The sequence below is a fragment of the Ovis aries genome, chromosome 1 (assembly GCF_016772045.2).
Source record: "Ovis aries strain OAR_USU_Benz2616 breed Rambouillet chromosome 1, ARS-UI_Ramb_v3.0, whole genome shotgun sequence".
In the NCBI taxonomy this organism is placed as follows: Eukaryota; Metazoa; Chordata; class Mammalia; order Artiodactyla; family Bovidae; genus Ovis; species Ovis aries.
The window spans coordinates 172,057,007-172,074,982 of NC_056054.1; the positions used below are offsets into that span (position 1 = coordinate 172,057,007).

Sequence of the window (17,976 nt, forward strand, 5' to 3'; positions counted from 1 at the left end):
GAAACCAGATCAATCTTTAGAGAGAACACAAGTATGAGGGGTGAATCATTCCTCAAATAAAAGATCCCTGTTTTAAAGTGTATGGGTAAAAATAAACACATTTCTTTTACGCTTGAATCCATCGGTTATTATATTAACATGCCCCAGTACTACAATTTTTTAGTTTGTTAATTTCTTTACATCACCAATTTCATTGTGTCATTTTGTTTTTGAAAACGTCACCTCCCTCCTTGCTTCTTAAAGAATAAAATTCAATGCTGGCTTATCACTCAAGTGAAAGTGAAATTGAAGTCGCTCAGTCGTGTCCGACTCTTTGCGACCCCATGGACTGTAGCCCCACCAAGCTCCTCCGTCCATGGGATTCTCCAGGCAAGAATACAGGAGTGGGTTGGTTGCCATTTCCTTCTCCAGGGGATCTTCCCAACCCCGGGATCAAACCCAGGTCTCCCACATTGCAAGCAGATGCTTTAACCTCTGAGCCACCTATCACTCAAAATCATCTGTAAACCATGCATAACTTTTCCTCAATTATACTCCCAGTATACACTTACCACCTTAACCAGAGTATTCTTGCCCTTTTCCTAATAACGTATCCTTTTTCACTCTAGTCCAAAAACGTGGTATGATCCCAACTCTGTATGTTGAAATTCTACTTGTTTTCTAAAAGTTAGATCATAGTTTTATGCTTCTCATCCCTTAGCCAGAAATAAGCTTCTTAATGTCTCAATCCTTACTGTACCCTGTAATTCTCTTACTGCATAATCACATAGCGGTTTGACTTTTGGTTTTCTCTTTATGTACTTTTCTTTTTGTTCTTTCTTTTAATTTTGTTTACTTTCAGTTGTGCTGGATCTTTGTTGCTGCCTGGGCTTTGCCTCACTTGTGGTGAGTACGGGCTACTCTCCAGTTGCGGCACGTGGTCTTTTCATTGCAGCGGCTTCTCTTGTTGCAGAGCCTGGGCATATGGGCTGCAGTAGTTGTGGCTCCTGGGCGCTAGAGCACAGGCTCAATAGTTGTGGCACATGAGCTTAGCTGCTCTGCGGCATGTTCCCTGATCAGGGATCAAATCCATGTCTCCTGCATTGGCAGGTGGTGTCTTTACCGCTGAGCCACCAGGGAAGCCCTACTTTTCTTACCTTTGCTAAAGGATTGTGAAACATTAATACAGAGGATCAGCATCACATGTTTATTTGCATTTCCCCAAAGTTAGCAGTAGACTACTTACAAGAGATGCTCAGTAAATGTTTATTGTTGATACTGTACATAATAAGTGGTATCATTAGTAACTCAATAATATGCTTCGATGAAAACTCCAAACCTGTCATCACATGATGTTAATAAGTTAGCAATTAAGAAATTCAACACTGGCACACTGTATCATATTTAATTTCAGTCTTCAAATAATTGACATGGCAGGTATTCGGACTCTTATTTTACAGGTGAGGACACTAAGTTTGAAGATCCAGAGAGAAAATGTCAGAGTTTAGGCATTCCTGACTCCAAAGCTATATTCTACCAGTCTTCTTTTTTACATCCATAACTATTTTTCAATAATACTCATTGAAATGTCTCCTAAGCTAATTCTTTCTTCTGTGTTCCCTCCTTTAACTTTTAATTCTGATCTCATATCAATTCATAAATTGACTTCTAGAATATGCTCTTAATGGATTCAGTTCAGTCGCTCAGTCATGTCCAACTTTTTGTGACTCCAAGGACTGTAACAAGCCAGTCTTCCCTGTCCATCATCAACTCCCAGAGCTTGCTCAAACTCATGTCCATTGAGTCAGTGATGCCATCCCATCATCTCATCCTCTGTCATCCTCATCTCCTCCTGCCCTCCATCTTTCCTAGCATCAGGGTCTTTTCCAATGAAAGGAAAAGACCTTTTTGGTTCTTCACATCCGGTGGCCAAAGTATTGGAGCTTCAGCATCAGTCCTTCTAATGAATATTCAGGACTAATTTCCTTTAGGGTTTTCTGGTTTGATCTCCTTTTGACCTCCTTAATGGATTGCTTCCTACAAAATTTCCAGCATTATATACTGTTTCCTATACACAGTACCCTGACTCATTTTCCTTAAAATTTTCTACTTTCCCCATATTTTTTCCTAGTCAACTAGCTACAAAATAAGCTTGAATAAGTTTTTCAATGATCAATTTTGCTATGTCCAAAGAGAGAATAATAACAGTTTGCCTCATAAAACTGCAGGTGTGAAATGGATGCTAAAAGCATGCTATGTTCACAGAATATTTAATACATTTTAGTTTTCATTATCATGTATATCAAATTTTAGAAATGCCATGTTTAACATAATTTTACAAAGAAAGAAAATGAGGTACAGATGAGAGATTTGCCTAACAACAACCAGAAAGTTAGGATCAGGTCTAAGAGTAAAATCCCGACCCAACACTATTTTCTTTTACTATTCAAAAGCAGAGACATTACTTTGCCACCTAAGGTCCATCTAGTCAAGGCTATGGTTTTCCAGTAGTCATGTATGGATGTGAGAGTTGGACTGTGAAGAAAGCTGAGCGCCAAAGAACTGATGCTTTTGAACTGTGGTGTTGGAGAAGACTCTTGAGAGTCCCTTGGACTGCAAGGAGATCCAACCAGTCCATTCTGAAGGAAATCAGCCCTGGGATTTCTTTGGAAGGAATGATGCTAAAGCTGAAACTCCAGTACTTTGGCCACCTCATGTGAAGAGTTGACTCATTGGAAAAGACTCTGATGCTGGGAGGATAGGGGCAGGAGGAGAAGGGGACGACAGAGGATGAGATGGCTGGATGGCATCACTGACTTGATGGACGTGAGTCTGAGTGAACTCCGGGAGTTGGTGATGGACAGGGAGGCCTGGCGTGCTGCGATTCATGGAGTCGCAAAGAGTCGGACCCGACTGAGCGAATGAACTGAAATGAACTGACACAAAAGTTTCTTGGCTTATCTTACCTATCTTTCTCACTATCTGTCATGTATCTTTTATTTCACAACACAGTACATTCATCTCTACAATTTAATTTTGTAATTTCTGCTTTGAAAGCCTTCTAATTTATTTTAGTTATCAGTCCTCTCTAACTCTCAGGTCCTGTTCAAGTAACACTTTCTTTATGATATTTTCCACCAGCATGTTAAGTCATTCCTATCTTCTATGCATTATTCTCTGAAGTTTACTTATATATTTTTCATTTATCCTATGTTTTTATCCTATAAATGTTTCATAGTATGTGATACTGATTTTAAGTTCACATAAGGAGCTTTTAGCACCCCAAACTGGTTGAAATTAAAAGGATTATTTGGTGTTCTGTCTTAACTATCATCACAACAAGACTTGTTTGTTATTGCACATGTTATTCTAGACTCTTTTGGAGTAAGCATATTTGAGTTTCTGGGCTTTTATATGGTTTTTCCAGTAGTCATATGTGGAGGTGAATGTTGGGCCATGAGAAAGGCTGAGCGCTGAAGAATTGGTGCTTTCGAATTGCGGTGCTGGAGAAGACTCTTGAGAGCCCTTTGGACAACTAGTAGATCAAACCAGTCAATCTTAGAGGAAATCAACCTTGAATATTCATTGGAAGGACTGAAGCTGAAGTTGAAGCTCCAGGACTTTGGCAACCTGATGTGAAATACAACTCACTGGAAAAGACCCTGAAGCTGAGAAAGATTGAGGAAAAGAGGAGAAGAGGGAGACAGAGGATGCGATGGTTGTATGGCATCACCAACTTAATGGACATGAGTTTGAACAAACTTTGGGAGATAGTGAAGGACAGGGAAGCCTGGTCTGTTCTAGTCCATGGGGTTGCAAAGAGTCAGACATGACTTAGTGATTGAGCAACAACAAATATGAATGTGTGAGAGATATTTTCTCAATGCTGTTTTTTGCAACTGTTCAAAATTCAAACTGAGTTGACATCAACTCTCTTGCTAAAGCTCAGTTTACTGCCTTTCCTAATTTGCTACTTCTCAGGAGATTTGTGAAAGACTGAAATATGAAAATGCTTGTCCTCCAAAATATATTTCCCAAAGTGGCCCAAGATCATTGCCATGTTTCCCAGGATTTTTCTTTTGTATCTCAATGCACTGCCCTCATACTTTCTCTCTTCATTTTATCTTTGCCTGAGACAGTGGAAGAGTTATAATAACTACCCTGAAGTTTGGGGCAATTGCCAGTTCAAGTTATCCTCAGAGTTTTGCTGATTAACCATTTTATGCTGACTGTGGGTCAGCACAAGACTACGCAGTCAATAGAAGCTGAAAGAAAGTCATAATAGCTATTACCTATGGTAAAATAATTCCATTTTCCATTTATAGACCCATTACTTTCATCTGTACACTGCTGTTAAGAACTTTTACATTTATTTTCATTTTCTGCCTATACTAGCTCTTGGAATAAGCAATTCTTCAAGTTTTGAATAAGAATATTAAATACTAGCATTATCTTTCAGTATGGGCAATTTTAAATGCAATTTATTACATGAGGTTTTAAAAATAAATGTGAAATGACTTTATAATAAGAACAAAGTTATTTTAATTTTGATAAAACAAAACTTTTCCATATTATTCTCCAGTTGAAGTAGTATTTTATGTTATACATTTAAAATATATCTCCATGGTTTTTACTTGTTGAAATATTTTAAAAGATATCTCCTTGTAAAAAATGTAATATATTCAGTTCAGTTCAGTTCAGTTCAGTTGCTCAGTCATGTCCGACTCTTTACGACCCCATGAATTGCAGCACGCCAGGCCTCCTTGTCCATCACCATCTCCTGGAGTTCACTCAAACTCACGTCCATCGAGTCGGTGATGCAATCCAGCCATATGGCATTTGGTAAAATTGCTCATTTTCATCACTATTAGTCTTAACAGGATAAGGCATGGAAATTTTAAATAGAGACATTTTTATGGCCACACTGTTTTATGGTCCCAAGACACCCCACTAATTGCTCCAGTGTCATTCATCACCTAATTGGAAAAGTATTTAATATCCAGAAAGAGAAATCCACTGAGTTGCCCACATATACTTTTTTAATTAATGGCAGAGAAACATATCATGAATAAGAACTTTCAATTACAAAAGTAGATGATTCACAGAAAAATTGATTTTAATTTCTTAAATCTTAACTGTTAGACACAGGCAGACTTGGAAAGAATGCAGAATGCTTCCTAAAAATTAGATCTATTTTAAAAGGAGATAAAAGTGTGACTTGCCTCTGAAAGAAGGTTGATCTGAAAAGTAAAACTAAGTGGAGATGAAGACTCAGTGCCCCAACTGCTGGGCCAAGAATTAGAGGAGCAAAGGTATTAGAAACTCTAAGAGGTGAATGGGAATCCAAAAGCATAGAAAATATCTCAGAGCAGACTAGAAAGTCTTAGACAACCGCTTCAATTGAGATGATACAGAAATGGAATTGCAAGTGCTGAGAGATGGGAATGGTGAGTAGACTCTCAGGCAGCATATTAGGGTCAGCACCTCCCTCTGCGGAAAAGGAAAATACCTGAATTATTTCTACAACATTTGAGGGAACCTTGAAAGTGACTGAAAGAGAGCCACTAGGTTCAGAGCAGTTTCAGATAGTGAATGTAGAATAAACTTGGACACCATATCTAGCAACAGTGGGTGCAAATATATGACAATAGGAACCAAGTGGGGCATTACCCCAGTGGAGGCTATGGATGGAGGATAACTCTGTATCCATATTCCTCTCATGCAAGAGAGTCATATACAATCACTTCCAGAGAGGTCCCCCAGCAAAATGCTAAGTTAACCGAAAGATACTGTTAACCTTGCTATGACTGTGTTTACCTTGAACCGGTAAGATTAACACTGTGTCTCTGAAAATGTCATCTCTAGAGAAGTAAAACAGTTTTGTTCAATTCACTTGTGACCACAGAAACAGAATTACTGTAAATCTAATGTAGCTGAAATCCCGGAGACTCTCTCTTGCTCAAGCCTCTTCCAAATCTCCAAGAAGAGCTCTAGCAATGCTTTTGTAAAATTTGCAAAGACAATTTTAGCCACAATTGCATAAGACAACTGCCTATTTCCACTCTGGCTTTCCTTTGAGCACATGTCCCCTCCTGGCCCAGAATCCAATTCAATTAAGGTGAATTCAATTAAGAGGAAATTGCATTGGAGATACATTTAGTTTAAGCTTAATGAGATTTATGTATGTGGTTCACATTCCCTTCCATGAAGGGTTAAGTTAGTGCTGGTCTCCAATAGTGCATGGATAAGAATCATATTGTGAGAAGAATGAGTCCTACAGTACTAGACACTAGAAATGTGTGGGCTATGGAGGAGAAACAGGTAAATATTTAAGGAGAAGACTCAATTCTTCCTTCTGCTTATTCAGTGAAGAAATTATATTACTATAAATGCATTTGTATGATATAGAAATGATTAGAATTCTTAATTTTTAGAGAACAAACCTGTAGGTATACCATAGAGTATGTCAGTGTGTAAAGAATCATATATTTTTCATCCTTTTATAATAAATTGCAAATTCAACATTACATTTCTTGGTGAGTTGCAAAACTGGAACTTTCTAAACTATAACTAATAAGTATTTCAATCATGTAGACAAAAACCTAAGTTTCTTTTTTTTTCCTCTACTCTCTACATAAGATGGTATAAAGTCAAAGATGTATGAAGAAGCTATAAAATGTACAACTAACACTTTAGGAAAAAAGTATTATATTGGTATGTCAGTTTATTAGTAGAAGTAATTTGTTATTACTTTCCTGATTTTATGCCTGTGGCATGTACCAGATTTAATTTTTTTTAATTTTGTGAATTTCTTTTTGTTCTAAATAGTTATACGTCCAATTTTGTATTCCTAAATTCCTAAATTTCTCAAATACCCCTGTTCCCAATTATATACACTGTAAGCCTTCTAAACCTTGACCCTTAATAACAGACTTTCTACTGATACTTGAATGTAAGCTCCATGAGAAGAGGAATTGTTTTCCTTTGTTCACTGTTCTATATCAAAACCCATACAGGATCTGAAGTATAAAAGGTACTCAATAAGTATTTATGAGATAAATACTGGTCACTGTTTAAATTATGCTTCCAAGATGAAGAAGCCTAATGTTTACTTTGTTCTTATTCAGTAGACTTGTTTCACTCAGTTTCCTGTATTAATTTTTTCTGACAAATATCATGATGTTTATATAGAAAAGTTGTAAAAGGAATTCCTTGCAAAACTCTAATATTTTACAAAGGATTTACTTTCTGCAGTAGTGATGGATTCAGTTTAGAAGATATGCAAACACAAGACACCCAGGAAAGTACAAGGTGAGGAAAAGAAAAAGGAAAAAAAATAAACTAAAGACAAAACAGGATAAATTATTACAAGAGACCTGATAAAGACGAGAAAGAACAAGAGTTGAATGTAGAAACATGGCTGAACTGTTTTTCTTTTCACCTTAAGAAAAACACAAAGATTACATATATATATATATATCAGTTCAGTTCAGTTCAGTTGCTCAGTTGTGTCCAACTCTTTGCAATCCCATGAATCACAGCACTCCAGGCCTCCCTGTCCATCACTAACTCCCAGAGTTCACTCAAACTCATGTCCATTGAGTGGCTGATGCTATCCAACCATCTCATCCTCTGTCGTCCCCTTCTCCTCCTGCCCCCAATCCCTCCCAGCATCAGAGTCTTTTCTAATGAGTCAACTCTTCACATCAGGTGGCCAAAGTATTGGAGTTTCAGCTTCAGCATCAGTCCTTCCAAAGAACACCCAGGGCCGATCTCCTTCAGAATGGACTGGTTGGATCTCCTTGCAGTCCAAGGGACTCTCAAGAGTCTTCTCCAACACCACACTTCAAAAGCATCAATTCTTCCGCGCTCAGCTTTCTTCACAGTCCAACTCACATCCATACATGACAACTGGAAAAACCATAATAACTTTGACTAGACGGACCTTTTTTAGCAAAGTAATGTCTCTGCTTTTCAATATGCTGTCTAGGTTGGTCATAACTTTCCTTCCAAGGAGTAAGCATCTTTTAATTTCATGGCTGCAATTTATGGACTGCCCTCATGGCTCAGATGGTAAAGCGTCTGCCTACAGTGCGGGAGACCCAGGTCGATCCCTGGGTGGGGAAGATCTCCTGGAGAAGGAAATGGCAACCCACTCCAGTATTTTTGCCTGGAAAATTCCATGGATGGAGGAGCCTGGTAGGCTACAGTCCATGGGGTCGCAAAAAGTCGGACATGACTGAGCAACTTCAACGTTGCGTCGTGTCATGTCATGTCATACACACACACACACACACACACACACACACACACACACACACACATATATAATACGAGCCAACTCTCGTCACCACCTGACAGCTCCCTCCGTCCGACTGGCCCAAGGTCCCCACCGCCGCTCCAGCGCTGCGCAGCCGTCGCCACCGCCACCACCGTCCCTTCTCAGCTGCCCACCAATGACGACCGCATCCGCCTCGCAGGTGCTCCAGAACTACCACCAAGACTTGGAGGCCGCCATCAACCGCCAGATCAACCTGGAGCTCTATGCCTCCTGTGTCTACCTGTCCATGTCGTACTATTTTGACTGCGATGATGTGGCTTTGAAGAACTTTGCCAAATACTTTCTTCACCAATCTCATGAGGAGAGGGAACATGCTGAGAAAACGATGCAGCTGCCGAACTGGCGAGGCGGCCGGATCTTCCTTCAGGATGTCAAGAAACCAGACCGTGATGACTGGGAGAATGGGCAGAATACAATGGAATATGCGCTGTGCTTGGAAAGAAGTGTGAATCAATCACTACTGGAGCTGCACAGACTGGCCACTGAAAAAGTGATCCCCATCTGTGATTTCATTGAGACTTATTACCTGAATGAACAGGTGGAAGCCATCCAAGAATTGGGTGACCACATAACCAACCCGCGCAAGATGGGGGCTCCTGGATCTGGAATAGCAGAGTGCCTCCTTGACAAGCACAGCCTGGGACACAGTGAGAGCTAAGCCTCAGGCTGGCTTCCCACAGCCGCAGGGGTGACTTCCCTGATCACCAAGGCAGTGCATGCCTATTTGGGTTACCTTCATCTTTTCTACAATTTGCAATAAAACATCTACTTAAGTTCTTTCTTTAGTACCATTCCTTCAAATAAAGTAATTTAGTATCCCCCAATATATATGTATATTATAATATACAATATATAATAATATTGATAACAATAATTAATAATAATTATTAATATAAATAATCATGTTTCAGTTTATCCAAATAGCCAATGTATGCTATGTTCCACAGATAGATATTTGAAAACTACCATCTTCAGCTTTAAATAATATATACTGAGTGACAAAAATACCAAGAGGCATAAATAGTTAAAAGGGCAGGCTCATTTTATGCAGAGGTGTAAAGACGCATGAACCACATGTTGCAAAACTGAAATGCTAAATGAAGCGGTGATGTGTGGGAACTGGGCCACAGATGTTAGCATGTTGCTTGTTGAGACTGGGCTCAATAGACTAGACTCAACAAACCATGAATGTTTAAAATGTAGAGGTTCTGATACTATTAAAATATTATGACTTAGAGCTTTAAACTTTAAAATAGTAGCTCCCATTTTGTTCAATTCTAATTTGAGATTATGCTCTGAATATGCTTTTTTTCTATAATAGTGATGATGTTAGACACAAATTCACACAAATAAAATTGATTATTTAAAATTTTAAAAACTGACTTTCTAAGTTGCTAGAATAAATTGGTTCATTTCCTTCTCCTATCTCAGGCTTCTTAAAGTTAGTCTGTATGTCAGTGTATCACTTTCCTGGTGCCAAAAAAGTGTCTGTATTGCTTAAGTAAACCTTTCTAACCTCTGTGTTAGTAGAATCATACACAGAGACTCTTTCTACTCTCTCCTTCTCCCCATCTCTTTCTTTTTCAAATCTCATATTTTTATGTATCTGGTAGTGTTTATGAAGTTCAAGTTTTGCATAATTTTTTATTGAAAAATATAGTTGATATACAATATTCTGTCAGTTCAGTTCAATTGCTCAGTCGTGTCCCTGTGACCCCCATGGACTGCAGCACCTCAGGCCTTCCTGTCCATCACCAGCTCCCGGAGTTTACTCAAACTTGTCCATTGAGTCGGTGATGCCTTCTCATCCTCTGTCGTCCCCTTCTCCTCCTGCCTCAATCTTTCCCAGCATCAGGGTCTTTTCCAATGAGTCAGTTCTTCACATCAGGTGGCCAAAGTATTCCATTTCAGGTATATAGCATAGTGATTCAGTATTTTACAGATTATATTCCATTACAGGTTGTTAGAAGACAATGGGTATAATTCTCTCTGCTAACATGTAAATCCTTGTTGCTTATCTATTTAATATATAGCAGTTTGTGTGTTAATCCCATACCCCTAATTTGTCCCTCCCACCTTCCCTCTCCCCTTTGGTAACCACAAGTTTTATTCTCTATGTCTGTGAGCCTGTTTATCTTTGATTAATTTAATACTATTCCAAATAGAAATATTTCCAATGATTTATTTTGCTACTTTGGATAGTTTAACCCATCTATAACCAATTATTACTTAAATCTTTTGTTATAGAATGATTCAAATCAACCTTGATTACATACACACACACACACAAACTAAACAGAGAAATAGTCTAATCATGAACTATTGGGAATCCATATGTTAGCTTATTTCTGCTTCAGTGAAATATGACTTAATAAAATGGAGATGATACCATATACTGCTTCCAGGTCTCAAGTACAAATCAGGCAATGTAAAAGTACAGTATTTAGAATTCTGTGAGAATAAGGCTGCATAATATTTGAGACATTGCTATTGATGATTAAGTTACAAATAAGCTTTAGCCTTTACTGAGCATCAGCTATATTCTCAAGACATACAGTGTGCTAAATACATTACAGTCATTTTTACATTTTATCCTCAGAACTCTGAAATGTAGGCATTATTATTGACCCTGTTTTACTAAAAAATAAATTGAATCTGAGTTTGAAATAAATTGTCTGAAGATATAGCAAGTAAATTTTAGATACAGTAATTGAAAGCTGGTCAACCTAATTTCAAAAGATAATTTATTAATTGTTTCCCAACTTAAGATGCCTAGGTGAATTCAGTTATTTCAGTAGTTATATTATTATCTTAATGTGTATTAGGAAAAAAGTAGCACATTTAACTCAAGATATCACAGATGTGATTTTTAAGACTGAGATTATCACAGGCATTTAATTTTAAAAGGTGAATTAATTTCAATATAAATATTAGTGATGTTACTCAGTCATGTCCAACTTTTTGCAACCCCATGGGCTGTAGCCTACCAGGCTCCTTCGTCCATGGGATTTTTCAGGTAAGAGTACTTGAGTGGGGTGCCATTTCCTTCTCCAGAGGATCTTCCTGACCCAGGGATCAAACCCAGGTCTCCCGCATTGTAGGAAGACACTTTACCATCTGAGCCACCAGTGAAGTCCTTCAATATAAATATAAATATTAGATAATAGTAAAGATGACACCCAGTTCAGTTCAATGGCTCAGTCGTGACTCTCTTTGCGACCCCATGAATCGCAGCAAGCCAGGCCTCCCTGTCCATCACCGACTCCCAGAGTCTACCCAAACTCATGTCCATTGAGGTGGTGATGCCATCCAACCATCTCATCCTCTGTTGTCCCCTTCTCCTCCTGCCCTCAATCTTTCCCAGCATCAGGGTCTTTTCAAATGAGTCAGCTTTTTGCATCAGGTGGCCAAAGTATTGGAGTTTCAACTTCAAAGATGGCATCCAGATATGGCAAAATTAGGAAAGTGGTATTTGATTGATGGAACTTTAGGAAATTCTAGAATGACCTGTTGTTCACCTCCAGTCCCTAGTGTTACTAGAGGATTCTATTCAGAATCCTCTGAATAGGGGGTACTAGGTACTAGGGGAAATTGGTAAGTTTATAGTTAATATGTATTATAATCCAGAAACAGTTTATTAGAGTTGTGTTCTCATGATGCTCTTGGGTTACCATAGAACCATTCTCTATGTATTTGGAATTCATTTCCTCTTTTCAAATATATCTGACTCATGTTCATTATTTAAATGTCATGCTTCCTGGGAAACTATCAAACAAGTTTCTTCTATAAGTTAACTTTTTACTGTAACAGCAGTATTTATTACCAAAACCATAGGAGTGAATAATTGTGGTTATTTCGGGCATTGTGTCACAGCCAGAATGTTATTTATGAGTGGGAAGGCTAGGTCCTTCTGATGCTTCCTAAATCATGCCAAGCAATTGTGATGTCAAACTGGTTATAAACGTGACTCTCCTTTCATTACCAATAGAAATCATATCACTTTGAGGTATATGTTTGTTTTATCTCAGGACAAATAACATTTTTCCTCTTAAATGGGAAGCAAAGTTTAACAACTTCAAACAATTATTTAATTTTAAGTCATGTCAACTGCTATGAAGACATATTGAGCATCAGTTGTGTACCATCCATTATTTTAGGCACTGAGGATACGAAAGAGTAAGCACAGTCCTTACTCTTGAAGCGAACTGAAAGTAGCTTAGTAATGTCCAACTCTTTGCTACCCCATGGACTATACAGTCCATGGAATTCTCCAGGCCAGAATACTGGAGTGGGTAGCTTTTCCCTTATCCAGGGGATCTTCCCAACCCAGGGATCGAACCCAGGTCTCCCGCATTGCAGGAAGATTCTTTACCAGCTGAGTGACTAGAGAAGCCCAAGAATACTGGAGTGGGTAGCCTATCCCTTCTCCAGTGGGTCTTTCTGACCCAGGAATCAAGCCAGGGTCTCCTACATTGCAGGTGGATTCCTTACCAACTGAGCTATCAGAGTCTCTCTCTATATATATATATATAATTGAATGAGTGATGTGTGTGTGTGTGTTCTGAGATGAGATGGAGTAGGAGTATGAGGAGTAATCAGGACTAGAGGAGAAATATATAGATGATTATGTTGTAGGGCTATAAGCCCTATGCTGGCAAGCCTGATGTGTCTCTTAGTACAGAAAAAGGCATTATCTCATCCAGGCCAGGGATGCTTAGAGAAGGCTTCCAGAAGGAGGCAGGGTTTGAGTTGAATCTTCAAGAAAAAGTAAGAGTTAGCCAAGCAAACAAGGGAAAAGATCATTCAAGGAACAGGGAATAGAATATGCAAGTACATGGAAGACAAAAAGCTGTCACCTTTGGGAAAGAACAAATAGGTTCATGTGGTAAAGGTTATCTTGAGCTGGGATTTAAACCTGCATTCTTTTTTTTTTTTTTTTTTTTTTACACTGTGTGATGCTATATACTCCTGACAGGCTACAGCCTTGGAGTATGCAATCAACTTAGAAGATGCATGGTGACACGGAGGCTCATGATTATTAGTATAAAACTGATGAAGTCAACTATTGCATTTAACTAACAGCTCACTATTTAGAATCCTGAATCCTTCAGAAGTATGCTAATTTAAAATGCAATGACTTGATGACATAAATCGAAGCAAGATCTTCTAGGACCCACCTCCTAGAGTAATGGAAATAAAAACAAAAATAAACAATTTGGGACCTAACTAAACTTCAAAGCTTTTGCACAGCAAAGGAAACTACAAGCAAGGTGAAAGGAAAACCCTCAGAATGGGAGAAAATAATAGCAAAAGAAATAATGGACAAAGAATTAATTTCCAAAATATTTAACCAGCTCATACAATTCAATATCAGAAAAACAACCCAATCAAAAGGTGGGAAAAAGATCTAAAACAGACATTTCTCCAAAGAACATACAGATGGCTAACAAACACATGAAAGATGCTCAACACTGCTCATTATTAGAGAATACAATTCAAAACTACAATGAGATAGCACCTCATACCAGTCAGAATGGACATCATCAAAAAGTCTACAAAAATAAATTCTGGAGAAGGTCTGGAGAAAAGGGAACCCTGTTGCATTCCTGGTGGGAATGTAAATTCATACAGCCACTATGGCAGACAGTATGGAGATTCCTTAAAAAACTAGGAATAAATCACCATATGACCCAGCAGTCCCACTACTGGTCACATACTCTGAGGAAACCAAAACCAGAAAAGACAAAGATACTCCAAAACAAACAAACAAAGATACTCCAATATTCATTGCAGCACTATTTATAATAGCAAGAACATGGAAGCAACTGAGATGTCCATCAACAGATTAATGGATAAAGAAACTGTGGTACATGTACACAATGGAATACTACTCAGCCATAAAAAGGAATGGATTTGAGTCAATTCCAATGAGGTGAACATACCAAAAGCCTATTATACAGAGTGAAGTAAGTCGGACAGAGAAAGATAAATATTGTATAGTGACTCATGTATGTATGGAATCTAGAAAGGTGGTACTGATGAATTTATTTTTAGGGCAGCAGTGGAGAAACAGGCATAGAGAATAGACTTATGGACATGGGGACAGGGGAGGAGAGGGTAAGGTGCATGGAGAGAGTAACATGGAAACTTATATTACCATATGCAAAATAGATAGTCAATGGGAATTTGCTGTATGTCTCAGGGAACTCAAACAGGGGCTCTGCGACAATCTAGAAGTGTGGGTGGGGAGGGAGATGGAAGGGAGGTTCAGGAAAGAGGGGCACACATGTTTCTACAGGTGGCTGATTCTTGTTGATGTATAACAGAAAACCACAAAATTCTGTAAAGCAAATATCCTTCAATTAAAAAAAAATAAAGTGGCAAAAAAATAAAATGCAGTGAATGCAATATAAGGTAAAAGCCACATGGAGTTATCTATTTATTTAACCTGCCTCTTGAGAAATCTGTGTGCAGGTCAGGAAGCAAGAGTTAGAACTGGACATGGCACAACAGACTGGTTCCAAACAGGAAAAGGAGCACGTTAAGGCTGTATATTGTCACCCTAGTCATTTAACTTCTATGCAGAGTACATAATGAGAAACACTGGGCTGGAAGAAGCACAAGCTGGAATCAAGATTACTGGGAGAAATATCAATAACCTCAGATATGCAGATAACACCACCCTTATGGCAGAAAGTGAAGAGGAATTAAAAAGCCTTTTGATGAAAGTGAAAGAGGAAAGTGAAAAAGTTGGCTGAAAGCTCAACATTCAGAAAACTAAGATCATGGCATCTGGTCCTATCACTTCATGGGAAATAGATGGGAAACAGTGGAAACAGTGTCAGACTTTATTTTTTGGGGCTCCAAAATCACTGCAGATGGTGACTGCAGCCGTGAAATTAAAAGACGCTTACTCCTTGAAAGGAAAGTTATGACCAACCTAGATAGTATATTCAAAAGCAGAGACATTGCTTTGCTGACTAAGGTCTGTCTAGTCTAGGCTATGGTTTTTCCTGTGGCCATGTATGGATGTGAAAGTTGGACTGTGAAGAAGGCTGAGCCCCAAAGAATTGATGCTTTTGAACTGTGGTGTTGGAGAAGACTCTTGAGAGTCCCTTGGACTGCAAGGAGATCCAACCAGTCCATTCTGAAAGAGATCAACCCTGGGATTTCTTTGGAAGGAATGATGCTAAAGCTGAAGCTCCAGTACTTTGGCCACCTCATGCGAAGAGTTGACTCATTGGAAAAGATTCTGATGCTGGGAGGGATTGGGGGCAGGAGGAGAAGGGGACGACCGAGGATGAGATGGCTGGATGGCATCACGGACTCGATGGACGTGAGTCTGAGTGAACTCCGGGAGATGGTGATGGACAGGGAGGCCTGGCGTGCTGCGATTCATGGGATTGCAAAGAGTCGGACATGACTGAGCGACTGAACCGAACTGATGTTTATTAAATACCAATTATATGTTACAAAATTGTGCTGGTGGAGAGATGCAATGATAAACAAGCTATGCCCTGTGCACCTAAACACATGAAAATAAAATAACAGAAATAGTCTTCCTTGAGTCTGGAATGTGAGACAAGCAAAAAATTTACTCAATATAATCCTGGCCTTATTTAATAGAAATGGGCTGTTTTGGCTATTATCACAGATATTCTGGTCTGTTTAGCAGTTTTATCTCTATGGTAAAGTGGACATATATAAGTCTTGATAATACTATTTCCTAAAATCATTTAGCATCTTCATCTTGAATTTTTGCTCATTACAAAAACTTTCTGACAGTAATTTCACTATTCCATCTAGGAATAAGACATTTTGACAAAATCCAGGTAAGATTCTGAATCTCTTGGCTGTTCTAATCCCTCTTTTCACTTAATACTACCATAGTATGTCTAATCAAGCAGGAGCTTGTGATTTAGTGCTTATGACTATTTTCTGAGGCCTCATTACTGTGGTAGGAACTAACACAGACCGATCTGTATTACAGACTAATACAAAGAAGCAGAAATGGACTGTGAGAGAATCAGCAGAAAGGGTAGTAAGCCTTTGTTGCTTCTCCAATAAGACACTATCTTTATCTTATTAATTGTTCTAGGCTGTTTATTACATTCAAACATAGAAAACAGAATGGCACAATGAGGCACCGTGTATCCATAGCCCATTGACAATAAACATATTAATATATATCTCTAAAGAATATCTCTTAAAAAATAAAAACATAAACCAGTTATTACTTAAACATGTATAGAAGCTCCTTCACATCACTGAAAATATGCCTAAATGTTCAAAGTTCCAACTGTCTCATATATGTCATTTTTATTAACAATTGTTAGAATCAGCATCTAAATAAAGACCACACATTGCAATTGGTCGATATGTTTTTTAAATCTTCTTTAATCTCTAAGGATCACCTTCAATTTTATTTTTCTCACTTGCAATTTAAATGTGGCAAAAAAGAACCTAGGTGCTGATTGCATTCCCGTAGTGTCAGTTGACGTGTTCATTAGTTATATCATTAAATTAGTATTTGGATCTAAAGATGTCTTCTAAATTGGATTTCGCCTACATTTTATTTTTTGACAACATTATTCCATAGCTGTACATTCTATCAAGAGATACAGCATCTAGTCATCTTTCTTTTTGTGATATTAGTAACTATAAATACTTAATACCTAGATCTAAATTACTTTCAGAAAAATCAATTTATCCTTGTAACTATGTTTGAAGGAAATATTGTGTTCTTCTATTCCCATCAATTGAATGTAGAAAAAGAAAAATGGATGCATATGGTATTTCTTCTCCCAGAAAGAGAGAGAGAGAGAGAGTGCGGGGAAGGTGGGGGAGAAAGAGAAAAAAATGTATCAATGCTAAAAATCACTACACTTAGGAATCTAATAGCTGATAATATCACACAAACATCAGACATATTATTTCATTAATGCTATAGAAATCCTAATGAATAAAAGCCATTATTTTAAAACAATGCTGTAACTGATATTTTCAAGTCTCTTGAGATCTCAGCACTATGAAGATTACTTTTGTAGCTGAGAAATTGTTTCTATTTATATCTGCTTACTGTCAGATTGAATAAAGTGAAGCACAGAAGGCACCATGTCACATGGACTCATTAATAAAATCACATAGAAAATCAATTGTAGAAATGAGAATGTACCCAACACATAGTTTGGCACTATCTTACACGAAATGTTAAAATCTCCAAACTAATAAAAGAAGCACAGGTAGAGATGCAATGAAGAGAGAATTCAAACTAGGGCCAATGATTACTTTTAAAAAGCTTCAAAGGATAGGCAGTATTTGAAATAGATCTTGAAAGGTAACGTATGTTGAAAGGGAGAGTGGAAGGCATTCAAAATGGAAGACAATGAAATGGAAATGGATACTAGCCTGGTTTGGATAGAGAGTGGTGGATTGAAGATGAATAGAAATATAGTCACTATACTGACTATGGAACTAGATATTCTAGAGTACAGTTTTAACGCAGCTTCCAAATAGTGGTGTGTGCCGGGAGCCAGTGTGAGGAATCCCACCCGTGACAAGGTCATGAGGAAGGAAGCTGACATACACAAGGCGTGCTCAGACTTCAGGGGCCCCTCTGGAAATTCCTAAGCATGTACCCCAACAAAAATCTGCCG

General features: G+C 38.2%; 1 protein-coding gene across 1 annotated transcript; it reads left to right on the forward strand.

The window, feature by feature from the left end:
• Positions 1-7,357: 7,357 nt before the first annotated feature.
• On the forward strand, positions 7,358-9,010 carry LOC101114658 (ferritin heavy chain-like). The gene has a single exon (XM_060398099.1). It carries the CDS (start codon positions 8,247-8,249, stop codon positions 8,976-8,978), a length of 732 nt encoding a protein of 243 aa, XP_060254082.1. The 5' UTR covers positions 7,358-8,246; the 3' UTR covers positions 8,979-9,010.
• The last annotated feature ends 8,966 nt before the right edge of the window (positions 9,011-17,976 follow it).

Coding starts and splice junctions, on each gene's coding strand:
- LOC101114658 (XM_060398099.1), top strand. CDS start 8,247: ATGTCATGTCATACACACACACACACACACACACACACACACACACAC.